General features: G+C 53.5%; 10 protein-coding genes across 10 annotated transcripts; 4 read left to right on the top strand and 6 right to left on the bottom strand.

The window, feature by feature from the left end:
* Nucleotides 1–143: 143 nt before the first annotated feature.
* MSS1 (Mss1p) lies at nt 144–2,641 on the bottom strand. The gene is made up of 9 exons (XM_076640729.1): nt 2,173–2,641; nt 1,831–2,072; nt 1,632–1,752; nt 1,442–1,563; nt 1,142–1,329; nt 681–1,001; nt 500–597; nt 289–420; nt 144–179 (listed from the first exon to the last, which is right to left on the bottom strand). The coding sequence occupies exons 1-9, from the start codon at nt 2,561–2,563 to the stop codon at nt 172–174; spliced, it is 1,623 nt and encodes a 540-aa protein (XP_076496361.1). The 5' UTR covers nt 2,564–2,641; the 3' UTR covers nt 144–171.
* Nucleotides 2,642–2,758: 117 nt separating this feature from the next.
* Nucleotides 2,759–4,179, top strand: CNB1 (calcineurin regulatory subunit B; the record flags this gene model as incomplete). The annotated part of the gene is made up of 8 exons (XM_076643480.1): nt 2,759–2,795; nt 2,889–2,909; nt 2,980–3,130; nt 3,482–3,567; nt 3,672–3,766; nt 3,863–3,918; nt 4,006–4,054; nt 4,147–4,179. 8 exons carry the CDS (start codon nt 2,759–2,761, stop codon nt 4,177–4,179), a joined length of 528 nt encoding a protein of 175 aa, XP_076496360.1.
* A 748-nt stretch (nt 4,180–4,927) lies between these two features.
* BDY24DRAFT_415686 (uncharacterized protein) lies at nt 4,928–5,408 on the bottom strand (the record flags this gene model as incomplete). The annotated part of the gene is made up of 3 exons (XM_076643479.1): nt 4,928–5,062; nt 5,149–5,178; nt 5,289–5,408. 3 exons carry the CDS (start codon nt 5,406–5,408, stop codon nt 4,928–4,930), a joined length of 285 nt encoding a protein of 94 aa, XP_076496359.1.
* A 487-nt stretch (nt 5,409–5,895) lies between these two features.
* CDC14 (phosphoprotein phosphatase CDC14) lies at nt 5,896–9,673 on the top strand. The gene is made up of 17 exons (XM_076645108.1): nt 5,896–6,264; nt 6,389–6,673; nt 6,801–6,835; nt 6,938–6,957; nt 7,054–7,143; nt 7,209–7,248; nt 7,326–7,399; nt 7,477–7,571; nt 7,651–7,706; nt 7,794–8,005; nt 8,082–8,142; nt 8,209–8,219; nt 8,292–8,402; nt 8,472–8,738; nt 8,821–9,171; nt 9,240–9,387; nt 9,458–9,673. Exons 1-17 carry the CDS (start codon nt 6,224–6,226, stop codon nt 9,484–9,486), a joined length of 1,926 nt encoding a protein of 641 aa, XP_076496358.1. The 5' UTR covers nt 5,896–6,223; the 3' UTR covers nt 9,487–9,673.
* Nucleotides 9,674–10,133: 460 nt separating this feature from the next.
* BDY24DRAFT_390837 (uncharacterized protein) lies at nt 10,134–11,436 on the bottom strand. The gene is made up of 3 exons (XM_076640728.1): nt 10,863–11,436; nt 10,406–10,739; nt 10,134–10,347 (listed from the first exon to the last, which is right to left on the bottom strand). Exons 1-3 carry the CDS (start codon nt 11,270–11,272, stop codon nt 10,240–10,242), a joined length of 852 nt encoding a protein of 283 aa, XP_076496357.1. The 5' UTR covers nt 11,273–11,436; the 3' UTR covers nt 10,134–10,239.
* Nucleotides 11,437–13,161: 1,725 nt separating this feature from the next.
* SWT1 (mRNA-processing endoribonuclease) lies at nt 13,162–15,288 on the bottom strand. The gene is made up of 4 exons (XM_076640727.1): nt 14,962–15,288; nt 14,393–14,749; nt 13,782–14,318; nt 13,162–13,703 (listed from the first exon to the last, which is right to left on the bottom strand). Exons 1-4 carry the CDS (start codon nt 15,217–15,219, stop codon nt 13,242–13,244), a joined length of 1,614 nt encoding a protein of 537 aa, XP_076496356.1. The 5' UTR covers nt 15,220–15,288; the 3' UTR covers nt 13,162–13,241.
* On the top strand, nt 15,289–17,530 carry BDY24DRAFT_390829 (glycoside hydrolase family 16 protein). Its single transcript, XM_076640726.1, has 9 exons — nt 15,289–15,628; nt 15,777–15,827; nt 15,950–16,150; nt 16,285–16,367; nt 16,441–16,661; nt 16,784–16,840; nt 16,923–17,053; nt 17,164–17,285; nt 17,386–17,530. The coding sequence occupies exons 1-9, from the start codon at nt 15,493–15,495 to the stop codon at nt 17,500–17,502; spliced, it is 1,119 nt and encodes a 372-aa protein (XP_076496355.1). The 5' UTR covers nt 15,289–15,492; the 3' UTR covers nt 17,503–17,530.
* A 119-nt stretch (nt 17,531–17,649) lies between these two features.
* BDY24DRAFT_390828 (putative calmodulin) lies at nt 17,650–19,459 on the bottom strand. Its single transcript, XM_076640725.1, has 10 exons — nt 19,440–19,459; nt 19,254–19,260; nt 19,152–19,163; nt 19,029–19,061; nt 18,649–18,746; nt 18,534–18,569; nt 18,279–18,397; nt 18,090–18,109; nt 17,921–18,000; nt 17,650–17,796 (listed from the first exon to the last, which is right to left on the bottom strand). Exons 1-10 carry the CDS (start codon nt 19,452–19,454, stop codon nt 17,770–17,772), a joined length of 447 nt encoding a protein of 148 aa, XP_076496354.1. The 5' UTR covers nt 19,455–19,459; the 3' UTR covers nt 17,650–17,769.
* An 877-nt stretch (nt 19,460–20,336) lies between these two features.
* BDY24DRAFT_341132 (Pre-rRNA-processing protein TSR2-domain-containing protein) lies at nt 20,337–21,017 on the top strand (the record flags this gene model as incomplete). Its single annotated transcript, XM_076637431.1, has 2 exons — nt 20,337–20,850; nt 20,911–21,017. The coding sequence occupies 2 exons, from the start codon at nt 20,337–20,339 to the stop codon at nt 21,015–21,017; spliced, it is 621 nt and encodes a 206-aa protein (XP_076496353.1).
* Nucleotides 21,018–21,209: 192 nt separating this feature from the next.
* On the bottom strand, nt 21,210–25,583 carry UBP14 (ubiquitin-specific protease UBP14; the record flags this gene model as incomplete). The annotated part of the gene is made up of 16 exons (XM_076642739.1): nt 21,210–21,345; nt 21,460–21,677; nt 21,766–21,848; nt 21,979–22,173; nt 22,263–22,361; nt 22,429–22,514; nt 22,661–22,994; nt 23,119–23,393; nt 23,512–23,621; nt 23,736–23,854; nt 23,928–24,113; nt 24,196–24,337; nt 24,417–24,542; nt 24,998–25,147; nt 25,298–25,346; nt 25,528–25,583. 16 exons carry the CDS (start codon nt 25,581–25,583, stop codon nt 21,210–21,212), a joined length of 2,364 nt encoding a protein of 787 aa, XP_076496352.1.
* Nucleotides 25,584–25,665: the final 82 nt, after the last annotated feature.

The raw sequence follows: 25,665 nt of genomic DNA, 5'->3' as shown, positions 1-25,665 counted from the left end.
AGGGAATGAAGAGAACGACGCGTCGAGAGGAGAGATTTCGACGCGTCTCGTTCTTGTTCGACTGCTGTAAGGTCGTCTCAGGCCAGCACAGACTACCAACTTTCGTTCTCTCTTTCTCTGTCTTTCGCTGTGTCTTTCAAAAATCCGAGAGCAACAACAAACTCATTCAATCTATTTGCCTGAGAAACGAAAGCGCGAACAACGAACACGGTGTCAGCATCCCGCACTCTTACTCGCCTCTCCTTCCAGCTTATAAAGATAAAGCTTGGGTTGGGGAAACCAACTCACCAATACAAAACTCCCCAAACAACCGATCCAACACGTCGTCGACCTTCACACTCATCCCCGAGACCTTCCCTATTTCGTTTGCTGCATCCCGTAACGACTCAGCAGCGAAGATGATCTCCGAAGGTGGTTGATCTGTTTGGAAGGAGTGGAGAGCGAAAGACGAAGTCAGCTCGACGAGATGGGACAGGGACGAGGCGTGAACAAGACTCACCGAGGAAGAACTTCAAATGCACCAAAGCCTGGGTGAGATGATGTCTATGCCTCTCGTTCGTTATCAAAGGAGACTCAAGGCTCGTTCCCGAGCTGAATCTGTAAACAAGAACAAAACGAGAGGCAGCGTCAGTTCGACGCGTCGATCGAACGAACTACAAAATCAAGCTCCTTTCACTCACCTCTCCTTCACAAACCTCCCCACCCCCTCCTCCAAGAAATCCTCCATTCCCTCCCCAGTCTGTAAACTCCCGATCCACCACCTCACTCCCTCTGGCAACCTCACCTCTCCTCCAGAAGCAAGCATCTTCTCGCTCACCAGCTCCTCAAGCTCGGCACGGGAGAGGGTTGGTGGGATGAGATCAGACTGATTGAGGAGGATGAGGGTGTCGGGTGTGATGTGCGGGAGGATGAGTGGAGGGAGGACGGAGGAGAGGGTCGACCAGGGGTAGAGGAGGGAGGGGAGAGGGAGGATCAGGAGTCGGAGGTTGGAGGAAGCGATTCTGGAAGGGGAGGGAAGAAGGGAGAAGAAACGAGGTTATTGGTGAGAGAAGCGGAAGGTGGTATGAGGGAACGAAGCGAGAGAAAACGCGTCGATAAAAACGACGCGTCGAGAAAAAGCAAGACGGAGAGGGGGACCCACTCTTGCCCAGCTCTCTCAACTCCAATCTTCTCCACCTCATCCTCCGTCTCTCTGAGTCCTGCTGTATCACTGAGGACGACTTTTACTCCAGCGATGTCGAGGGAGACGGTGACAATGTCTCGAGTTGTTCCAGGGACGGGAGACACGATGGCTGCGTCTCGTTGGGAGAGGTGGTTGAGGAGGGAAGACTGCAATGATTAGAAGGAGAACGTGTCAGCACAAGTACACTCTACTGAATCGGAGGGATGGATGAGGTGAAGGAGAGGAAGTGAAGGAGAGAACTAAAGAAAGCAAGCTCACCTTCCCAGCGTTCGGCGGTCCAAAAATCGACACCTTGACTCCAGAACGCATGATCTCTCCTCGTCTATTATCGTTCAGGTGGCCTTCGATCTTGTTGATGAGTTTCACTACTTCTGCTCGAGCTGAGTGGCCGACGAACCAGAGGAGAGGTCAGCAACGAAAGACGTCCGACGCGTCGAAGAAGACGAACCATCGTCCAGCACCTCCTCCCCAATGTTATCGTCCTCTCCAAAGTCGATCAAGGCTTCCGAGATGGCCATAGCATGGATAATCTCCTCCCTCAGAGTCTCGTATCGAGCTCTCAGATGGCCCTGAACGAAAACGAAAAGGTCAGCCTTCCCTCTCTCTTTCCCTCCCTGCCTGTTAGATGGAAGATTCGGCCTGCTCACCCCCACCATTCCCCTAGCCAGCCTCCTCTGCCCCTCCGTCTCGGCATCTATCAAATCCCTCAGCCCTTCCACCTCTGTGAGATCCATCCTTCCAGCCAAAAAGGCCTGCCTCGTGAACTCTCCTCGTTCGGCTGGACGACAGTTTGGGATGAGGGATAGAGCCGAGAGGACTTTGGTTAAAACTGAGAGGGAAGAATGGGTGTGGAGTTCCAGGAGGGGGAGGGTCGTGAAGGAGTTGGGAGCTGGGAAGCGAACGTCGACGAAGGAGGGAGGGAGGGACGGAAAGTGAGCTCGCGAGCCTAGAAAGACGGAGGGCTGAGCTGATTCTCTGCTGCTGCTTACCCGGAAAATAAACCACCAGCCCCTCATCTATAACCTCTCCTGCATCTTCCTTAGCCGTCTCTGGGACTCTGATCTCCCTGAGGACCATCTTCCTCGGCGAGGGAAGCACTCCTTCGATCCCTCTGGCTGACTTTTGTTGAGCTCGACGAAAGATCATCTGCTTGTAAACCTCCGGGACAGCTGGACCTGAGATTCGCAGGACAGCTACTCCTGCTTTCCCTGGAGGAGTACCTAGAGCGTAGATTGTTGGGGGTTGATAGGGCGGAGGGGTTGAGGTTGAGGAGGTGAAGCGACGAAGGGAAGGAGAGGAGGAGGAGGATGAGGAGAGGGAGAGGGAACGAGTGGTTGAAGTTCGGAGGAGTTGGCTACATCTTGTGAGAGAGATCTTCATCCAGTCAGGTGTTATTCGTAGTCGAGCTGAGCCTGAGATATACAGAGCGACGATTTTTTGTTTTTGAGGGATGACGGTTTGTTGGCGAAAGAAGGGAAGGAGAGATCGAAAGCTCGCTCTTCCCAACTTGACCTCAACTACAACAACCCCTCCCTCCCCCTTCCTTTCTCTTTCGACTCTCAGCTTTCTTTCACGATGGGACAGGCAGGATCAGTAAACCAAGCGTTCTCGGGTACGTCCTTTCTCTCCCTCTGTAGCAGTTTCAGACGAGCTCGTCGCCTTCAACTGACACGCTCCTCCTCCTCCTCCTTCTTCCTCCCTCAAGAAATGGAGAGGTCTTCAAACTGTGAGCTCCCAACCCACTCCCTTCTGACTCTACATGCTCGTATACTGAAGCTCAATTCTTGCCACTACAGTCTCTGCCCAAGAACTCCAACGACTCAAGAAGCGGTTCATGAAGCTCGACCGGGATGGCAACGGATCCATCGACAAGGAGGAGTTCCTCCAGATCCCTCAGATCGCAAACAACCCGTTAGCGTCGAGAATGATTGCTATCTTTGATGAGGAGTGAGTCCCACTTTTCGTTCTCTTTCGGGTGTCTGCTGGGAGAGAGCAGGACGGAGCTGAGAAGGAGGAGCGTCAAACGAAGGGGAGGAGGGAGGGAGCACGACCTCTCTGGCTCTTCGTCCTCGAGAGGGAGACGAGCTTGTTGGGGAGCTCGAGTGGAGCTCATCGTCCGAAGGGAAGATGTATATCGCCCTGCAGCTTGCTGGCAAGAGCTCTCATGCTGGGAGGGAACGAGCTCACCCTTTCCAATGAGCTCGAAGCTGTCATCTCGAGCTCTCCTTCCTCCCTTCCCCTTTGCCGCCTTCCTCTCCATTTCGCTGACACCCTCCCTCTTCATGTTCTCTCCTATAGTGGAGGAGGAACCGTAGACTTCCAGGAGTTCGTTGGTGGTCTGTCAGCTTTCTCGTCGAAAGGAGCTCGGGAGGAGAAGCTTCGTTGTTCGTTTCCCATCCCTCTCCCTCCTCTCTCTCCCTTCCTTCCGCCCTCTTGCTCCCTCGTAGACTTCGGCTGACCTTTGAACTTTGCTTTCTTGTACGATCAGTTGCCTTCAAAGTGTACGACATGGATCGAGACGGGTTCATCTCGAATGGAGAGCTGTTCCTGGTGTTGAAGATGATGGTGGGGTCCAACTTGAAGGTGAGTCTTGAGCTCGCTCTCTTTTCCCTTCTTACTTCATGATCTCGCTCTCGAGAGCTCGAAGGCTAACTGTTCATTCGATTGGGGACTGGGTAGGATCAACAACTGCAGCAGATTGTGGACAAGACGATCATGGAGGCCGATAAGGATGGGTGAGCTCGACCTTCCTTCCCTTTCAGCCCTCTCTCTCTCCTTTCGGACGTGAGCTCATTGGTCTGCGATGTTTTTGGGTGAACTAGGGATGGAAAGATCAACTTTGAGGAGTTTACAGCTATGGTGGCTCATACCGTACGTACATTTCAACAAACTTGGTCTCTCTCGTTGGAGATCGTGCGCGTCCTTTCGTTCGCTGACACGTCGTCCCTTCTTTCTTTCCACAGGACGTACGTCTATACTCTTCCCCTCTCAATTGAACTACGGAGACCCTCACTGACCTCTTTCCTCCTTCTTCGTTTTCGGTATCTACAGCTGATGAAGCAAATGACCATCGAGAACTTGTTTTGTTCGTGTCCACCCCTTCTCCCTTTCTCCCTCTTCTCTCTCGCTCTTCTCTCCATCTACTAACCTCGAATCCCTTTTTTTTCATCTACCCAACAGAGCGTCTCCTCTCTTCCTTGGTTTCTCTCGTCTTTCTTCCCTTCACGTCCCTACGAAACGCTCATCTCGCTCTCCGCTTGCTCGCAACAAAGATATACCCCCACCCCCTTCTGCTCTCACGACCCTCTTGCTTCGTTCCTTCCTTTCTTTAGTTTTCTATATCGTGTTTTTGGTTTCGTTCGTTTCGTTTCGCTTAACGACCTTTTTGGGGAGGAGGAGGAGGGAGGGCGGGTTTGAGGATGCTTGGGGGCTGAAGATGAAGGGACTCGTTCTTCGTATGATTGGGAGCGAAGGAAAGTAAAAGAACCAAAAAACGACCGGCACGCGATCGAGGTGGCTCGAGCTACGATATATTCAAGAGAGTGGGGTGTGCTTGTGGATAGGGGAGGAGAGGAAGGGAAGAGAGGAGAGAGGTCAGCTCGAGCTCATGATCCCTTCGTTTCCCCTTGCTCCCTCTCCTCCTTCGCCCTGCAGCTTCCACCCCCAGCGCCCCCAGCGCAAGCACCTCTCAACCTCAGCCTCCCCCTGACTGGACTCACCTAAATCGACCTTGCTTCCCTGCCTCTACTTCGGAGGAGGAGTCGTTTTCGTCTGACTCCCCATGACGTCCTGCGCCGACCCAACTGCTGGAGTGGATGGTTTCGTAGGCGTCGGACCGAGAGAAGCCCAGCTTTCTTGAGGTTGAAGGACGTAGATGGACTGCCGGGAACGAAAGAAGAAGGGAAGGAAGTGTGAGCTTGAGCTCGAATGGGACGAAGAAGGGAGGGAGAGAGAGCGGGACGAACAGCGAGCGAAAGAACGGCTGCTGCGATCAACTGCGAAAGACAAAGAAGAAAAGAGGTGCGTGTGGTGTGTGAGTTGAGAGAGAGAAACTGGGAGCAAGGACGAGGAAGAGAACGAAGGGAGGGAGGGGAGTCGAACGAACCAAAGGTCCTTGATTTCGCTCGACGAAAGTGGATCGATCGACTTGGTAGGAGCGTTGTTGCAGACGAGAGGAAGAGCGGAGGAGGGTACGGGCAGCGGTGGTGGTGGTGGTGCGGAGCATGGCGATGGAGGGAGGAAGGTGGTTTGGAGGGAAGGAGCGGAAAAGGGTGAGCTTTCACTTTGAGAAGGAGGGAGCCGGTGGGATGACGACTTTTTTTGTTGGGAGGGTGAGAAAGTTTTTTACAAGGTCAGAGTTGACAAGACAGTTCTACAGGGCTGGACTTTTTTTTTGCTGTCCGAGGTCCTGGCTGGAAGAGAAAGGGAAAAGTCGAGTCGTCTTTCCCTCTCTCGACTTTCGAGATCTCCTTTCGTCTTCGTTTTTCTTCGTCGAGGGAAATTCAAGGACAGTCCTACTTGAAAGGGCACTCAAAGCCATTTCGAGTCTGATTGCCAAGGTACCACGGAGAAGAGACGGGTTCTCGTCAAAGGGAAAGAGAGGAGAGACGGGCGACGCGTCGAGCACGCCCGCAAGATCGCAGAGAGATCTCAACAACAGCCTAATTTTCTTGTATCTCTGACTTCCTTGTTCGAAGTGAGTTCAGAAAGATCAGAAACTCTCCATCAAAGGGAAGAATCGAAACGAAAAAAGAGAGGCGCGTGAACCCCTTTCGCCTCTGAAAGAAGTCAACTCACTCCTCTCCTCCTTCCCCTGCCCATCAACCGTCACTCCGCCCTCCTCCTCCTCTTCTTTCTCTCTCCGCCCTTCTTTCACACGAGACCATCAACCTTCCCCTTCTACTACTCCTTCTCGACTCATCTAAGGGAGAGAGGTCTCGTCCAGCTTTCTACAGGGACACCCCGTTCTCCTTCCCCTCCCAAACGAGCTCCGGCCTTTCTCCTCCTCCTCCTCCTCTCCTCCTCCTCTGCGTCCAAAGGATGTCGACTTCTGCGCCTACTCTGATCAAGTTTGACGAGAGGTAATTTTGTCTTTGTATAAGTCCTAATCGCTCCTTCTGAAGCTCGCTCGCTGACCTTCGACCTCGCTCTCCCTTCTCAACAACACTCCCTCTCCCCTTCACCTCCTCCTCCTCTCTCTTCCAGACTCTACTTCACCACCTTCCCCTCCCCTCTCCCTTCAGCTTCCCACCTCAACAAATCTCCTACAACTCGCAAACTACCTACACCTTCTGCAGCAGGCGGGAGAGGAGGATCAGCCCAGACCTCCTCCCCTCCTCCTTCAAGCGGAGACGACGAGTCGGATGGACCCTCAGCAGAGATGCTCTCAAAGGGCAAAGGGAAGGAGAAGGAGAAGGAAGGAAGGGATCTACACTGGCTGTGCATCGATAACGAGTTGATCTATCAGAGCTTCGCAAAGGATTTCGGACCGTAAGTTTCCAGCTCAAGCAAGGGAGGAGGAGCGAGGGAGGGAAGGGAGAGGAGGGAGGTCGTTCAACGAAGATTCACGAGGTTTCTGACGCTCTTTCTTCGGGCTTGCTTTGGGGGATAATCACAGGCTCAACATTGCTATGGTTTACAAGTTCTGCATTCGTGAGTCTCTTGATGCGATCTGGAGGAGGAAGGGAGGGGAGGGAGGAGAGTGAGCTCCAAGCTGATGCCTCCGTTTCGTCTCGTCGTTCGCTCTACCACAAGACATCCACGATTTGCTTCAGGTTTGTCCCAGTCTCATTTATAATCTTCTCTACACAGATGGGACTTCGAGCTCATCGCCATCCCGCTGCTCCTTCGTGTGACCTCGGTTGAAACAGAAGGAAGGTTCGGACGCAGCCATCGTCCTCTACGCTTCCTCCGATCCTCAGAAGAAGGCCAACGCTGCTCTGCTCATGGCTCTCTACGTGGTACGTTCAGCATCTCCTCTCTGAGTCGGGCTGATGCTGACCGACCATCCTTCTTGGTTCTGCAGCTCATCGTCCAGAGGAAGACTCCCGCCGAAGCGTTCTATCGTTCGTTTCTCCTTTCTTTCGGTTCAATTCTCGCCGTATCCTTGCTCGTCTGACCTCTTGCTTCCTCTCATCTACAGCTATCGCCGATATCGAGTTCGTTCCTTTCCGAGATGCTGGGAGAGGTCGAGGAGACTTCAATCTGAGTATCCAGGTGCGTCTCTGTCTCTCGTTCTCTTGTTCGAGCTTCAGAGAAGCTGATGAGCTCCTTCCTTCTCGTATGGCGAACAGGACTGTCTCTACGGAATATGGAAGGCTCTGAAGGCTGGGTTGCTGAACCTGGAGGACTTTGACATCGACGAGTACTGCTTCTATGAACGAGTCGAGTGAGTCCCGTCTTCGAACCAGCTTCGCCTCTCGAGTCCCACGACACTCACCCTTTTTCCTCCCTTTTCTCCTTTACAGGAACGGAGACTTCAACTGGGTGTCGAAAGACTTCATCGCCTTCGCTTCTCCTCAAGGTGGGTCCCTACGCCGGTCGCTCGCCTCGTCAGCATCTCCCGTCGAGCTGACCGTCCCTCCCTCTTCTGTTCTCCTTCTCTACTCAGACAACCACTACGTCCGAGCTCTCACCAACCCCAAGGCGACATCAAACTTCCCGAACAAGAAACACACTCAAGCCTACGACAACGTCCTCAACTACTTCGCCGAGAACAAGGTCAAGCTCGTTGTTCGACTCAACAACCCTCTCTACGACCAGAGGGACTTCCAGACGAGAGGTATCGAGTTCAAGGACATGTTCTTCGAGGACGGAACGAATGTGAGCACTTGGCATGTCTCCTCGTTCTCGCTTCAGAGTCGCACTGACACGCTCGTTCTTCGGTCTTCGATTTCAGCCGCCTCCCGAGATGGTGCGAGAGTTCTTGTGCGACGCTCAGCGAATAATCTCAGCCAATGGTTCGTCCCGTCTTCTCTTCTCCTTTTCCTGACTGAGACTGACCTTCATCCTTCTTTTATCATCAGGTGTTATCGCTGTGAGTTTGGTCCTCGAGTCTCCGTTGGCTCGAGCCTCTTTGCTGATGCGTTCGTCTCTCTCCTCCCGTCAGATCCACTGCAAAGCTGGACTCGGAAGGACTGGATGCCTCATCGCTGCCTGGTTGATCTACAAGCACTCGTTCACTGCTCAGGAGGCTATCGGTTTCATGAGGATTTGTCGAGTGAGTTTTCGTCGAACCAGGCGCGTCGTCTCGTCAACCAAGACTGACCTCATATCCCTTTTCCAACAGCCTGGAATGGTCGTGGGACCTCAACAGCAGTACATCCTTCTCAACCACCTCGAATGGGTGAAATGGGCCGCTGCCGACGAGGCTGTCGCGGCCTACAAAGCTTCCCTCGCTCTTGTTTCCTCCCCGTCCCGAGCCATCACTCCTCCCAGCGACGACCGATACGGTCGAAACATCCCTTCCACTCTTCCTCAAGTCACTCCTGCCCGTCACGTCGCTTCTTCGAACGCTGCCGCTGCTCGAGCTGAAGCTCCTGGTCAACCTCGAAAGGTTCGTCGTCTTCTTTCCTTCTCTTCCTTCTTCAACCTCTGCTCGAAGCCGACCTTCTCCTTTCTGATTCTTTCTCTACCAGACACCTCTGGCCAAGCGCACTGCTGCCTCATCGATCGACGAAGACGACGTCGACCCAGACCCTCTCGGACGAGCTCCTCCTCACAAGTACCAACGAGCCAAATCGGACGATTCGGACACTCTCCTCTCTCCGGGTCGAACAGCCTCCTCATCGACAGCTCCGGCTCCAGCTCCTCCGATCGCCAGTCCAGCCAAGAGTCGCAAACCCGTCGCTTCTCGGATCGCCGTTTCCACGCGTCGAGGACCAGCAACCGAGTCGAAAGCCGTTTCCAGGACCCTCAAGATGGGGAACTACAACGGTCCTGCGTCTCCGATCGCTGGAGGTGGTGTTTCGAGACTTCCTACCCTCAAGGTGAGCACTTCCATCTCTACAAGATCGAGAAGAAAAGAGAGAGAGCTGACCTCCTTCCGTTCTCGCAGATGCCCCTTTCGAGACCGTTCGGACTGCCCATCGCTGCTCGATCGCCGGCTTCGGGATCGTCGGCTGTTCTGACTCGAGGAGAGGTTACGAGAATGACGCTCGTGAAGGAGAAGACGGCTGCTCGAACGTTGAGGAAGAGGAGATCCTGTGAGTCGATCTCGACGCGTCGACTCTTCTCTTGTTCTCCTCTCGCTGACCTTTTCTCCTTCTTTCTCAGCTCTTTCCCAAACTGACTTCGTCCGCTAGCTCGACGGGTTCCATACCTGCTCCCTCTTCGACTCGTCTCGTCAACATCTTCGGTCGCTTCATCCGTCACGTCCCTCGCTGTACAACAACACTCCGTCTCGCCCGTTATCCCTACTACGCTTTCTTTTTATTCATTTCTTCTTTCCGCTACTTGGTAACCTCTTTTTTGCTTCGTATCTACCCTGTCACGATCCTCCATCCACACACCACCTACTCCTACGTCGACGTCCAAGACTCCAAAGATCGGACGCGTCCCCAACTCTCCTTTTTCTGCACTCCTCTCCCCTCGAGTCTCGTCTCTTGTTTTCTTCTTCTCCTCTCACATTTTATTGGTCATCTCCCTTATCTTTTCCCTCCTCGTTCTCGCTTATACCTAGACTACAGCGTCGTCTTCGTTTCGGCTCGTCTCTCTCTCTCTCTCCTTCTTGTTCATACTTGTGTTTCCTCGATCTCTCTCTTCGTCTTTCTTTCTACCTCGCTTCTTACCTTCTTGATCGCTTAGCTTTTTTTTCTTTCTTCGACTGTGAGCAGTATCGAGATGAACTGCCTCTCCCCGACGAGTTCCCGAAACCAAGTCTCTACAGCCTCCGAATCCCCCAACGTTCCCTACGTCCGCCCCTTCTCTCGCTTCTTCCCCAACCCCCACTCTCCCATCCCCGATCATGTCGCCACCACCTCCTCCTTCACTCGCAGAGACCATCCCCATCGAGATCGTCAATCGGATCATCCTCCGATCTCCCTCAGTCTCAGTCCTCAAGGCATGGTGTCTCGTCTCGCTCGGAAGTTTGAGGGTCGCCGCTCCTCTCCTTCACCGTCGAGCTTTGGCGTCCTGAGGATGCGAGCAGGATTTTGGAGAGGATGGTGAGCACAGTTGATACATGTCGCTTCTCGATGAGACGACTGACTTCTGTCTCTACAGACTCTCGCAGAAACGAAAGGAGACGAACGACACCTCCTCCTCGACTACCTCCCTCGCCTCTCCTCTTCCCTCTCCCTCAAGAACGTTCAACAGCTCTCTCTCTACACCTTTCCCTACCTCGCCGATCTCGAGCACCTCTCCAAGCAGATCAACTATCCTCAACCGAGCAGAAGGAACCTTCGCGTGGATTTCCTCTACAACATCTATCAGTCCGCCGAGGAGGAACTCGGTCTTGCAGAGATCTTCGTCGTTCCCAGGGTCGTTCAGCTTCTCAGGCCGGGAAGCATCACTGGTATGTCTCGTCCCGTTGAAAAGAAGGAGATCTTCAAGCCCTGTGAGTTTTTGTTTTTTTCTTCTTTCTTTCGGTGGTTAGACGGAGAAACAGACGCGAAAGGGGTGCTGCAGGGGCTGACTCGTTTCATCTTTTTTTCGGACTTCGACGCGTCGTCCGAGCCAGACGTCCTCTCCATCTACACCACCCAACTCTACTCCATCATGATCCAAGGACCCCTTGTCAATTCCAACTCCCTCCCACCCCTCGACGAAACCACCCCCTCTGCTTTCCTCCAACGTCCGCTCAGGATCTTGCAGTCCGCCTTGCTGGTCCAAACGACGCTGTTGGACGGGAATTGGAACGCCCTCCTCGGACTCAAGGTTTTTCAGACTGGGTATGCCTCGTTGGAGAGGTTGCTCATCCAGAGGAAATGGGAGGCTTGGGAGCAATATTCGGCAGAGGAGGAGGCTGCTACGAGGAGATTGGAGCAGGAGGAGGACGCCCGTCGCGCGTCGAAAAAAGATCCGCGAAGCAGAGCTGCTTGGGTTGGTGGTACGGAGGTAACGGTCAGAGAAATGAAGATGCTTGGTCATAGGCTGAAGAGACTTTCAGGTTAGCCGTCTTTCTTGTGCTTGGTGAGGAGAGCTGGAAGCTCGGCTCCAGGCATTACTAACTACAGTAGTTGTAATTAGTTGTAGTGTAATGCTTTTTAAGTTCATTAGTAGTTGACGGAACTACAAAAGCACTGCGAGCCTCCCCAACTACACTTCACTACGCCTCTCGCTCAGTGAAGTTGAAGTGCAAGCTAATCTTCAACTGCAGTGTGGAAGAACACTGCTGTAGAGGCTGCAGAGGTTGGGAGAGTTCTATCACGACGCATAGTATGGTTTATCATCGATTTTTCGCCTCGGAAGGGTTGAGGACCAGAATTTCTGGGCCTTTACTCTCGATTCGACGCGTCGGACAAACGCGTGATCTTCCCTCCCATCTCTACAAATCTTCAGCTTGATCGCAGGCGAGAAAGAAAACAGTCGTATAAAGAATCTCTGCTTGTCAACTTTGCACTGGTATCGCCGACTGAAGCACGTGCAGGAGCAGCCTGAAATTTCGACTGAGCTTTTCGCGTCGCCCTTCTACTTCAACCCTCTCCCCTCCCTTCTCGCCCTCCAACCACCTCTCATGTCGGAAGCTCCTCCTCCTACCATCCCGCTGAACAGACACCAGATCAACAAACTTTCTGCTCTCCCGGAATACCTCGCCGTCGTTGCTGGCTCCGCCTGCAAGCAGCGGCGGACGTCGTTGGACGGAACCGAGGAGCTCTTCGCGCTGAGACGATTGAGAGATCGGTCTGCTCGTCCCAGTGGATGAAAGATGGGGTTTCACTGGATGAGGAGTGGGGAATTGCGATGGCTTTGGTGGCGAGGGAGCGAACTCGATGAAGGGTGTTGAGGCTTGACGCGTCGATTTTCTAGTTCATCTCACGTTTATCCTGATTTATGTTGGTCTTGTACTGTTTGATTCTTTCCCCGGGAAGCTTTCCTCTTTCTGGATACGCTGGGTTTCCGAAGGAGAGCGACATCGTCGCTGAAACGACGCGTCGTGCGAGGCTTTCATCTTTGCTTTCAAGGAGTTTTTGATCTTGATTTGCCCAGTGAAAGCCGTCTTGTCGCTTAGTCTTGCAAGCAGCAGCTATCATTAGAGGCGGGGGACGTCCAGGAGCAGATCGGTTGGGACGGGAAGACGCGTCGCTGATCCTTCGAAATCAACTGCATTAACTTCACTACAACTGCAGTAGTGCTTCATCAACGCATTACAAAAGCACTTCAACTAAGTAGTGCTTTTTCATCACATACACTGCACTACAAGCCTCTCAAAGTGCAGTGAAGTGTAGTGCCTGGAGCCGAGCTGGAAGGGCGAAACTGAACTCCGTGCGTCGCGTCGCGTTTTTCGACAGCACGTGTGAAGGAAGCAGAGGAGAAAAAGCTTCAGGGAGTCAAGTCTATAGTGGTACGTACCTGTTCTAGCTCAGCTCTTTTTCCCTTCTCGTTCAACGACGACTTTTATAGCGGTTGGGCTGATTTTTATGTTTTCCGACGTCCCAATCTCTTTCATCCCTCGTTTTCAAGGACTGGCGATCCAAGGGTATGCCGGGAGGGTGCGACGGTCTACTAAAGATGGCAGGGTTTACGTAGATGCGAGGTCTCGTTGAAGTTTCTTTGCGACGACTCGTTTCGTTTTTTTTTTTTTTTTTTTTTTTTTTTTTTTTTTTTTTTTTTTTTTTTTTTTTTTTTTTTTCGTTTGGACCTTCTTCAGTTTGTTTAAAGCTTCTTCACTCTCGGGGTAGTTACGGATACACGATCAACTCTTTCTCTCACATCTTGTTGTCGCTTTCCTTACTCGAAATCGAAAGGACAACCCCGTCGACGAGAGTTCGACTCGATGTGCCGACCTGCTTCCCAGATCGACTCTTCTAACTCTATCATTGACTGACACATCTCATACATAACACATAACGCTACGAGATTGGCACACAAGACACAAAAGAAGGAAGAAACCAATCAATCAATCATCAAACCCCATCTCCCTCCTCCTCACCACCTTCACCTCTTCCCACCCCTTCTCAATCCCCTCCAACACCTCCTTCCAACTCCCCTCCCCTAGAAACCTCCTCCCACCAGGTCCACCCAGCACAATCTCCACAGCCTTCAATACCTCAACCCATTCCTCCTCGCTCGGAGCGGAAGACGACGCGACCGAGAAGAACGACGAGAGGATCGGGAGGAGGACCTCTCGGACGTATTTCGGCGAGGGAGGATGTAGAGGGGAGGTGAAGGAAGGTGGTACTGATGGTTGGTGAGAGGATCGAGGAGCGTGAATGGAGATGTTGGAAGGAGAGGAGGAGATGGTTGGTGGGGAAGGGGGAGAGGAGGAAGAGACTCGACGATCCTTGAAGACGCCGAGATCGCGTCCTTCCCAGCGACCTTTGTCGTTTCCCCAGATTCGACAGAGAGCATCGAAGCATTGCTGAAAGAGAGTGAAAAGGAACGGAGTGAGGGCCGAGAATCAGTGAGGAATCGAACGCGTCGAAGAGAGAAGACTCACGTCGAGTCTCCATGAGCGAGGAGGAGGTTCCGAGGGTAGACCAGCGTTATCGAGGAGGGCTGAGTTGACTCGACGAATATCGGCCAGTCGACGATCCAACGCGAGAGGTACGCAGCCCTCAAGTAATCGTCGAAACGACCCTCGAGGTGAAGGGTCCCAAGCTCCGTTTACTCCTCCCTCTCTCCCTCCACCATAGATGACTGCATCGTCGTCGATCTCCATCCCATCTCCTACTTCGTAATCTCCCGTAGAACCGACCGACAACGACGGAAGGGTGGGTTGGCGAGGTTGGGAAGTTGAAGGAGGAGGAGGAGGAGGAGGCGCGTCGTTCGCAAACCCGAGCATCTGGAGGAGTCCGATAGGGGTCCGAGGGACGATTCTGGACCCAGATCCCATAGTCTCGATTCCCTCGGCTTCGCTTTTGAGGGAGAAGTTGACGTCGCTGGTCCAGAGAAGGATCTGTGGAGGTTGACCGGACGAGGAGGGCATGGATCGCACGAGGAGGGCGGTGTGGAGGATTCGATCGTCGTTGGTGGCCTGTTTTGAGTAAAATGGCGATAGAACGTCAGCGGGAGGTCGGGAGCAGGTTCTAGAGCGAGAAAGGAGTTTACAGGACCAGAAATCGGCGGAGGTTTGACGAAGAAGATTCCCCTGCCACAGCCGTCGACTCGCTCTTTCCGTTTTTGATCCAGGAGCCAGTGGTTGGCTCTCTGAGCTAAGGTTCCGATGGTGGAGGCGTGAATGGAAGGCGAGGACGAGGACGAGGAGAGGGTGGATTGGACGGGTTTTCTCGAAGACTTCAGTCCGTCGAGCTCTGAAAGAACTGTCGTCGGGATGAGGAAGGAGATAGGCGGAGGAGAGGAGGAGGAGGTTGAATGAGCGAGGAGGAGAGAGTGGAGGGAGATAATGAGGGGGAGATGTCGAATCAGGGTGTTGGTGTCGAGGCAGAGAACGATGGAGGATCCTTGCTGTTGGAGGAAGGGAGAGTGGTGAGCTCGAGCTCAACACGGGAAGGAGGCAGAGAAGAAGATGTCGCTCTGCGAAGCTGAGCTCTTTAAGAAGACTGATGATTCTTGAGCAGGAAACTATAATATTTGTCTCTATCACCAGCTCTTCAAGAGAAGCAGCACAGTTCGGAGATTTGGGGAAGAAACGAAGGAGAGAACGAAGCTCGACTCACAGCGGGCTCATGACTCGTCGTCTCCCACTCCATCTCACTCCACTCATGACCTCGGTCGTCCCTCGTAGCGACCGACCTATCTCTACCAAGCTCCCTCGAGTCCTCCTGGAGTTGAATATCCCATTCCATGTGTTCGTCGTAGGGAGTCGCTCGGACTTCCTCCTCCTCCTCCCATCGTCCTCCGACTTCGATGGAAACCGGACCTCCTCCTCTGGGCGAGTAGGGAGAATGAACGGGATGGATATCCGCGTAGGACATGGGTGGGGTCTATACGATCTCTAGGCTGGTGGCTGGGTGGTGATGGTTTGAGGAAACCTTGAGGGAGGGAAGGAAATTCGAGCTCAACTGGATCGACGAAACTCTCTCCTCCCCTTGGACCTCTTTGTTTTCCCCTAACTACATTCTCCTCCTTCTTCTCCTCGACCCTCTAGATTCCCTCGTAACTCTACAGGACTTCCCTTCTCTTTCTCTTCCTCTCTCCCTCTCACTCGAATCGGCTTCACACTCCTTCCCCCCCTCCCTTGTTTGAAGATGGCTCCTCCATCCGCGACCCTCCTCGTCGCGTCCCTCCTTCTCTTCTCCTCGCTGGCTTCGACAGTTTCAGCTCAAGGACAGGCTTGTGGAGTGAATCTTCCTGCCTGCACAACTGCAGCTCCATGCTGCTCAGGTGAGTCTTCAGCTCCTTTTGACTCGTGAAGAACAGGGAATGGACAAAGGGAGGATCGGAGGGGTTGTTGAGCTTCAACGTTGTTCTCGCCAAGTTCTCACTTCCTTCCCCCTCCCTTCCTTCTTCCTCCTTTCTTTTCTCCCATCAGAGTATGGCTTCTGCGGCTCAACCGGACCGTTCTGTCTTGGAGGATGTAATCGTGAGCCGCTTTCACTGCAGTTCTTCCCTCGAAGAAGAACGTCCAAGCTAACCAAACAACTTCCCTTGATCTTCCCTCCTTCTCTCCTCTCTTCCCCCCTTCCTTCCTTGCCATCACCATAGCTCTCTACTCCAACACTCCTCAGTCATGCGCTCCTGCTCCTCTCTGCCTCCCCGACACCTACACCTTCTCCGACCTCTCTCGCGTCCAAACGAACGCTACCCTTTACGACGGAAACGCGACCGCTTGGGACTGGGTTGTCGACAAAGGAACGGTGCTCTCGACTGGATCGGAAGCAGTTTTGACTCTCACAGCAGAGAATGGTTCGTCTATCTCTCCTTCATTGGTATCGAACCGAGGAAAACGTGATGCGAATCAAAGGGAACGAGCGCGAGTTGGCTTCCTCGCACCTCTTGCTGACGCACTGCTACCTTTGTCTCCTTTTATGCTTTGAAAGGTGGTACCAAGCTCTCTTCCACCCGCTACGTTCACTACGGAACCATCACTGCTCGTCTGAAGACGTCGTCGGCCGCTGGAGTCGTTCGTCCTTTCTGCCTTCGTCTCCTGTCCTTCTTCGAGCTTCGCTGAACTCCTCCTCTCTTTTCGTCGACAGGTCACCGCTTTCATCACCATGAGCGACATCAAGGACGAGATCGACGTCGAGATGCCTGGGACCCAGACCAGCGAGTTCCAGACCAATTACTTCTGGATGGGAAACGCCAACTATACGGCAGGAGTGAGCGACACCATCACCGGTCTTGAAGACACACGGAACGTGTGGCACGACTACACCATCGACTGGCAGCCTGACCAAATCCAGTGGTCTGTTGATGGGTGAGTTTGGTCTCTTTCTTCGAACCGAAAGCAAGAAGCAGTGGTCTGTTGATGGGTAAGTTCGAACAGAAAGTACGAAGAACCTGACGCGTCGTCTTTGTCTTCCTTTCCCTCTTTCTCAGCAACATCACCACCACTATAACCAAGGAAAGCACCCTCTCTTCGGATGGTCAACGCTAGTGAGCTCTCATCCTTCCATTTCCCGCTCCAGTCTCTCGCGTCTCGGTTCGAATCCTGACGTCTTTCTGTCCCTCTTTCCAGCGAGTACCCTTCCACTCCTTCTCGAGTCCAACTCAGCATCTGGCCCGCTGGTATCTCCTCGTCAGCTCAGGGAACGATTGACTGGGCTGGGGGGTATATCGACTTTACGACGGAAGAGTTCGTAAACCAAGGTTCGTGCCTCTCGACATCGCGTCGAAGCTCTCCATTCCCTCGTTTAGCTTCGTCTCGAACTAATCTCGTATCGTTACAATTACTCACTCCATCTGCTCGATTGACTTAGGATACTACGCCGTCCAGCTCGAATCCGTCGCCGTGACCTGCTCTCCCACCCAGGCTGATCTCGTCAACTCAACCTCTCAGTCTTACGTCTACGCCATGACGAACGACACTCAGAATATCCCTGTTAGTTTTCTTCGTTCTTATCGTCTCGCTCTCCCGCACTCGCCTTCCCAGATGGACGAGAGCTGACCTCCCTTCCTTCCCTCCGTTCGTTCGACTGCAGTACGTCACCGTCTCGACGCTCTCTACCCTCCTCGGAGCCGCTGGAAAGACTTCTCCCAACATGAAAACAGCCGCGCTGGTCGCTGCTCTCATGGGAATTTTCGCTATCTTCATCTGATCTTCTGGCTTTCTACTTTTTTTCCGCATTTGCTAGACTATCTGCGTCGCTTGTTTGGGTTTCATTTTCTCGCCTCGCTCGCAGGTTTTGTCAGTTCTCGTTTCGCTAGTCTAGCTTTGCATGCTTTCGCACTTCTTTTTATCTCTCTTGGAATGCACTTTTCTTGAATTGGCGACTCTGCCTCCTACGGAAGGAAAGATAAAAAGTCGTTCTACTAGCCCTTCCCCCCTCCCTCTGACAATCAGTACAACAACCGAAGACACAGGGCTAGCTCCTCATCATCTTGACAAACTCCTGAAAGAAGGAAAGGAGAAGGGAAGAGGGATCGTCAGCGGTCGAGCGGAACGAGGAGAGAGGGATCGACGCGAACTGAAGAACAGCCGGAAGAGCAGCAAAGGAAGGAACGTTCGAAACTTACCTCGTAGTTGATTGAGCCGTCGCCATCGAGATCAGCTTCTTTGATCATCTCCTCCACTTCTTGCAGTGTGACCTTCTCTCCTGCGACGTGGAAACGAACAGGGAAGAACTTAAGGTCAGCTCAAGACTCAAGAGCGGGCGTATACACATAGAATGCCAAAAAAACGAACCTAGGTTTACCATGACCTCTCTATTCGGGGGAAGAGTTGGGGAAGAGGCGAAGAGGCGAAGAGGAAAAGAGCGGAGGTCAGCGACGTCGTTCTCGAAATGCGTCGAAGTCTGAAGCCGGGGACTCTAGATGCAGCGGGACAACTAAAGTAAAGAGGAACCGATGCCACCGAACGAGAGGATCTACTGACTTGAGGTTGGTAGCAGAGATAGTTCCGTCTTTGTTCCTGTCGAAGACTTCGAAGGCTTCTCGGATCTCTTCCTCCCAATCGACCTCTTTTTGATTGCGAGTCATCATTCCGACGAATTCCTAAGAGGAAGCCAAGGAAGTGATCTCAGTCTCCGTGATCTCTATCAACCCAGGAGTCGATTCAAGAGCAGGACTGAAGGCGACGCGGCTCCCGTCGTCGTAGCCAGTCGAAGCACGAGAGAAACGAGCGACCCACAGTGAAGTCGATGTTTCCAGATTTGTTCACGTCGGCCTGTGGGTTCGAAGAGGGGAGATCAGACGTCAGCCTCGTACGTTGGGCCGAAACGACGAAAAACGGGAACGGGACGAACCTCCTTCACCATTCCGAGGAGTTCTGCTTCCGAGGGTCGCTGACCCAGGGACGACATCACCGTTCCTAGCTCCTGAGCACTGATCGTTCCATCTCCATCTGAAGGAAACATTCAAGAAGGATTGAAGTCAGCATGAGGCGACGCGTCGGGCGAGCAAAATCTGAGAGGAGAGCTATTTCTAGATGAAGGACACCTCGACTTGAACTCTGAGACTCATGAAAAGCTTCCCTCTCTACTCCAATCGAGGTTTGAGATCCGAAGCTCAAGATCTCGATGAAAATCGGTGAGAATCTCGCCGTCGATAGCTGTTTCGATCGTCGAGGGAGGGAGGGCGATTGAAGCGAGCCGTGGGAAGAACTTGAGATGGAACGGAGACACACCTTTGTCAAACAGCGAAAAGGCTTCCTTGTACTCTGTCAGTAAGCAAAATTGCCAAGGTGGAAGAGATACAAATCAGCTGGTGGTCCTCACTGCGAAGGAGGAGGCGAGGAGGGACGACTTGCCGATGATCTGTTCTGCGAAACCCAGGAAGCGACGAAGGAGAGGCGATGTCAGCTCTTATCTTTAGCTGGAGAGCAGCAGAATGGCGCACTGAATCTACTAACCTTCGGACTGGAGACGAGGAGGAGATGGGAAGGTCGTGGTGACGTTTTGAAGGACGGAGGAAAGCGGAGGTCGAGGGAGGAGGGATGAAATGGAGAGCAGATGATGGGAGATAAACAGAGCGAGACGGCCTGTCAATAACTCTAGTCCTTCTCCAGTACCCAGACGATCTACCGAACAGAACTTACGAGGTGAGAGGTCATGGGCGTTGGAAGGGAAGGAAGGTCAAAGTCAAGAGGAAAGGGATGCCGTCGAAATTGGCTGCGACCTTGGCCGTAAAGCTCTGAGCCGAACCCGCGGTCTTGTAGCTGCCGAAATGTCCGTGGATCGAGATTCGCTGACGAGAAAAACTAACGTTGAGCTTGGGTCGAGATTCTGAGAGTCAGGAAGGAACGTGGTTGGGAGGAAAGGAGGTGGGCTGAACTTTGCTCGTCGCGCGTCACTTCGACTTCTTTCCTTCTGTTCTCCTACTTCTGCGATCAAAATTTCAAGCCCGAGAGCTCGAGAAGCTAGGGAAGAGTGATATCTATCGACCACCGAGTTCTGAAAATCGCTGCTGTGGTGGTTACTCCCCCACCCGCAGGTTATCTCCTCCTGGGAGGCAAAGTCGAAAATGTGAGCTCGACCTCTCCTCCCTCCTTCCCTCCACCCTCCAACCTCCTTCAACCGTTAGTTCCTCTGTTTTCGTCCTTAAGAGAGCGAAAGAAGCATGGATCTGACCCTACTTTATATCTTTATCTTGCAGGAAAGTCTTTCTCCTCCAGGCCTCGGTCCTTCTCGAACGAGCTCCCATCCCTCCGCTTCCTTCCCTCCAGGTTCGTCTGAGCTCTCTCTCTCTTCCCCTGAGCTCTTTCAGCTCGTTTTTATGGTCTACGATCTCGAGCGGTGGTGTATTTGATGCGGTCCAGGATGTATTGCAGACGTTCGAGCTGTTTTGGTCGTGAATCGAGCTCGCATCGAGCTCACCTTCTCCTCCCTCCTCCTTCCCCGTCGAAACGATCCACCTCTTCGCCTCTCCCGCCCATCTCTTTCTTACTGACTCCCCTCTTCTTCTCGAACCTATTCAGATCAACCCCATCCCAACCATGTCCGCTCCCTCAGCTTCCACAGCTTCCACCTCCGCTCCTCCCACCTCCCCAACCATCCTCCTCTTCGCTCGAGGAGTTTGGTCCCTCTTCCACCTCTGGCCAGCACTTCGACTCGCCGTCGCCGAGCAATGGGGTGGGGACGACTCCGCCGAGAAGCGAGTTTGGTTCATCTCTACCATCGTCGACGAGTTCGAGGACAAAGCAGCTCTCTCCACTTCCACCGCCTCCTCAACCCCTTCAGCCTCCACCGGTCTCATCCCTCCTCCCACAGGACTCGATCTGGATTCCCTCGCCGATATCCTCTACGACATCATCCTCGAGGAGTTCTCTATCGATCTGGAGGACGATTCACCTGTGATGATTGCGAAGAGGTTGTTGCAGCTTTGGTCGGATGCGAGTCGAGGATTGGAGGCGGAGGTTGTGAAGCTTGAGGAGGAGGAAGGAAGGATGGGCAAGAAGAAGGTCGTTGCTAGCAAAGGCGCCGATGCGGAGGAGGATGACGGGAGCGATAGTGAGAGTGGGAGTGACGATGAGGATGAGGGAGGAGCGGGAGGGGAGAGGATGGAGGGAGTTGAGGAGGAGGCGGCTGCTCCTGCTCTTGTCGAGAGGAGGGCCGAGCCTGAGGTTGATGACGATGGGTTCACGATGGTGAAGAAGGGGAAGAAGGGAGGACGATAATCGTTTGGAGTGCGCTTAGATTGATGGACGGAGAACTCTACAACGTCGTGTCGGAAAGGAGCGAAGTTTCAGAACTCAAACGCGTCTCCGTCCTCTCTTTCCTTGAGGTCTCCTCAGGTCTTTCCAGTCCCTCTCGAGTTTGAGCCTGAGCACTGTCATTAGATTCATCACCGACCAGACATCAACCAGCTCCTAGATCTTCTCGAACACGTAAAGGTACGCCAACTCCTTCAGCGACTCGTGAGCCGCTCCCTCGCTCTTCACGACCTTCTCGTCGTTGAACAAGACCGATCCAGCGTCCAAGTCCTGGATGGTAGCGACGTAGTGTCTGAAAGAAGCCGCAATAAACGAACACAGGGGAGTCAGCATGAAGAAAGCTCGTTCGAAGGCGGCGACGCGTGTCGGTCGAGAGAGAGAAGAACGAGCGGAGAATTCGACTCACCCAGAGTGGACCGAAGGACCCTTGTGCGAGATGAAAGCCTTGAGTCGATAGGTAGCTGGAAGAGTTGATGACCCTCCGTGAATTTCAGCGACGGTCGGTTGAGCTTCAGATGAAGAGGCGATGGGAGCGGCGACGACAGGAGCGGGCGCTTCCTCCTCCTCTCCTGGAGCGTCTGGGTTCGAGAAGAGCCATTCGACCGCCGAGTCGGCGTCCCCACCCTAAAAGAATCCAAGAATAAAGCAAAGGTCAGCTTGCAAGTCAATTAACAAAGCGAGGGATGAAGAGGGAGTGTCGACGAGAACGAACCGTCTCTTTGAAAGCTTTCCGAGCCTGAGCAGCCGAGAATCCCATATCGGCGAGCATGGCGATCTGTTCTGGCGAAGGTCCAGCTGTGGACGAAGAAGGGGCTGCTCCCGATGCGGAGGGAGGGGTGATGGGATCGTCGATGTCTGGCGATGGACGAGCGAAGGAGAGGTTCGAGGTCAGTTCAAACGCGTCGAGTAAAAGTGGATTCTGGACAACACGACGAGAGGTAAGCATCAAAGGGAAAGGGCTGACCTGCATCGTCCATGTGAGCGAACAACCACTCCATCGCAGCCTCTCCATCCGAGTTTCCAGTCGCAAGCAAAGCTCGTTGACATCGAACGGCAGGGAAACCCATCCCTTCGAGCATGTTCATCGCAGCCTCGTTGAACTCAGGGAGACCGGGAGCAGCTGTGAATCGAAAGGAGCGACAGCGTCAGTTGAGTGGGCTTAAAAAAAAAAAAAGGACGCGTCGAACGTCGAAGTCGGACGAAACGAACCTGGTTTCGTGTCCTCAGGCAGAGCGACCTCTCCCTCCTTGAGACCAGTGCCGAGCCAGTTGTCGAGATTGATGATGTCTCCGACCTTGACGGGAATATCTGCGAAAGAGGGAAGAGAGAATCAGCGAAGGAGTTGGACGGCGAAGAGAAACGATCACCGACGAACCGAGCTTCTGAGGAACCCAACCGACGAGCTGGAACTTCTTCATGTGAACGACGAGGACTTCGGGGAAGGTAGCAAATCGTGTTTGTCTGTAGATGAGAAAAAGAAGAGCGATTCGAGTCAGTCGTGGCGTCTCCCTCCTTCGCCCTCCCTGTCTTTCCTCCACCGCTCCTCTCCGATGCCAAATCCCCCAACCCATCCCCTCACCTGTTCTGAAACTCTTCCCAGTACTCACTTAACAGCTCTCACGTTCCTCTCGCACCTCGGACACTGATACTCGCTCAGCTCCTCCTCCGCCAACCCTCTCCCCAAGCAATCCATCAACTCCACCGCCTTCCACTCCGTCCTTCCGTCCTCAAGCTTCCCAACCTCCACGGCATCCACGGGAAGCGAAATCAGATCCTGTCCGTCCACTCGGTAGCGGACTCCGAGGCAGGACGTGCACTGAAGGCGTTGCTCGAGTCCGAACCGGAAGACGTCGGTGGGTTCGCCTGAACCGGGAGGGAGGTTGCGTTTGGACGAGTCGGCTCGAAGGACTTTGAGGAGGTGTTGGAGGAACTCTTCGGCGTCTGTAGAGTTGAGGGTCGAAGGAAGGGAAGGACAAAAAGCGAAGAAGAAACGATCAGTTCTCGAACTCACTCGATTCGACGCGTCCTTCCTCGAAAGCAACGTTGAAGCTCAAACCTAACTTACCTTGCTGCCTCATGCTAACGAACTCCTCATGCCCCTTCCCGACAAGAGCCTTCAGTCCCGTCGGCTTGATCCCATCCTGATTCACCTCTCCGTTCGTCTTCGGCTGCGAGTACCGTCCCGAGAGCAATCCATCTCCGATCTTCCTCATCTGGCACTGGATGCAGGTATCGGGGGGAAGGGTGCAGGTTGCGGTGTGGGAGCGAGAAGCTTGGGTGTAGGCGTATTGGAAGGCGGGGAGGGAAAAGAGGGTTTGGATGGTTGAGGCGAGGTAGCAGCTGAGGAGATGTGGTGAGAGAGAGACGCGTCGACGTCAGCGTGTGAAGGAGATGGGAGGAGGACGATCGAGGACGACGAAGAAGGGAAGAGAAAGGAAAAAAAGGAGAAGATGCTGACCTGTTTCCGAGGTTTCGGAGACCTGTGAGACCAGGACCGTAGAGAGGTTGAAGCTCCTTTCCATCGTCGCCGGTCATCGTAAAGTCGAACTTGAGGTTGTGCTCGATTTGCTGCAGACGATCAAATCCAGATGTGAAGAATGAGAGTCAGTACGAACTCTTTGATCAGCCGCCGTAGAGATGAAGGCGAAGGAAGGAGAGAAAGCGCAGAAAGATCGAACGCACCAGCTCAGTCATGCTCTTCTCCGTCTTCGTCTGACTCATGACGTTGATTCCAAAGTTGGCGAGATGAGAAGCAAGATCGGGATCAACTTTGGCGTCGTTGCAGGTGTAGCAGTAGATATCTAACGCGAAGAACGAAAGAGAAAAGAAGACGTGAGATCGACGCGTCGCAAAGAAGACAACGAAAAGACTCACCAGCCGTTCCCTCGGCCGTGATCGTTCCCAACTTCACAGCAAGAGGATGTCCCGTCTCTTCGAAATGTCCAACCCCATGTCCGTTGCCTCCAACTCCACCAAACTGAGCTCGTCCGCAACCGAGGGATCCACAGGTGAGGCAGAGCCAGAGGTTCTCGTTGAGGGTGCAGCGGGAGCAGGTAGCACCTGAGATTCGACGCGAGAGGTAAGATCAGCGTGTACTCTCGAAGGAAAAAAGAAGGACGAGGGGAGATGAGAAGGGACTGACCAGTCGACTTGACTTCGTACGCTGGAACCTGCTGAAGCGTGAGAGTGTGCTCGCAAGGCAAGATGTCCTCCTCCCAAGCCTTGACTTCCGATTGACGAGCTGAAGAGTTGGCAGCCATGATTCCCTTGACGACACTTTCGATCTGATCGAACGGAACGAGAGGCAGAAGGAAGGAGTCAGCCCGAGTTCGAAGACGAGAATGAAGATGAAGCCGAACTGACCTCAGGAGTTTGCTGAACTTCGATACCACCACAGGCGTAGCACTTGACGAAGAGATGATGATCGTACTGGTCTTCCTCTCGAGTTTCGAGGATGGCGAGTTTCTTGAGAGGAGGTTCCTCGTCGTCCTGAAGTCGAGGGAGGGAGGGAGGGAGGGAGGGAGGAGTCAGGTCAGCTTTGAGCTTCGATTCAGGACACGGAGAGGTGGTAGGGAGCTTCAAGGGGCTCAAAGAACAGATCATATCGCCTGATCGAGTTCGAGCTATACTTGGAGGTTCGAGGGGTGCTACGCGGTCGTTGAGAAGACGAGGGAAGGAGCGTTGAGCTCGACCTCCCCTTCCTCCGCCTCGAGCTCAACATCTCCTCTTCGTTTTCTTCCTCCTCTCCCTTCCTTCCCTCTTCAGCCTCCTACCCTCTCAGCTCACCTCTCCCACTACAGCCCATCCTCTCCGATCTCCTCCGACCCCGTCTAAACCCCTTCCACACGTCCTGCGTCTCCCTCCGCCCATCTCCTCCTCCTCCTCCCTCCCCTCCTCCCCACCTCTTCTCCTCGCCTCCTCCAAGACCCAAAAACGTGACTCACCCTCTCCTTCGCCGGCTTCTTCACCCTCCTGACGTTCACGACCATGGGATGCCCGCTCTTTTCAAAATGAGACCTGGCGTGATGTCTTTCCTGTGAAGGACATCCTCCGTTGAAACAGGTGAGGCAAACGTCCACGCCTTCGGGTTGATCCTACAAGAAGACGAAAAAAAGCAAAGAGTGTCAGTCATGCGAATACGAAGGTGGTAGAGGGAGTTGGGAGAGAGGGCGTGGGAGAGGAGACAAGGAAGGGGAAGAAGATGGGAAGGAAAGTGGTGGTGGTGGAACGACGAGCTGGCTGACCTGATCGTCGAAACAGAGAGTACATTCCTCTCGATGAACAGCGTGGGATCTGCATTAGCCCAGGTCAACAGATGGGAGAAGATCAGTGACGATCGCACGCTCGTAGAAGAAGGGAGGGGGAGGAAGGAGGGAAACATGACGTGGAGGAGGTTGAGCTCAACCCTCTTCGCCCTTCCCTCCTCCCTCTCCTTCCCTCCTCCTTCTCCTTGAAAGAGAACAAGAACACTCACAGACGAGGCGGGGACAGATCCGTCGAGAACGAGTGGGGGCAGATTTCGAGAGCCATCCTTCTACTAGAGCTCGTTTTGTTTTTTGGGGAAGGAGGTTCGGTTTGGTTGGAGGTCAACTCGATCTGACTTTCGTTTCGA

The sequence above is a fragment of the Mrakia frigida genome, assembly GCF_051309035.1.
Source record: "Mrakia frigida strain ATCC 22029 unplaced genomic scaffold BDY24scaffold_17, whole genome shotgun sequence".
NCBI classification, from domain to species: Eukaryota; Fungi; Basidiomycota; class Tremellomycetes; order Cystofilobasidiales; family Mrakiaceae; genus Mrakia; species Mrakia frigida.
The sequence above is the reverse complement of the archived record's forward strand: the minus strand, read 5'-3'. Positions and strand labels throughout refer to the sequence as shown.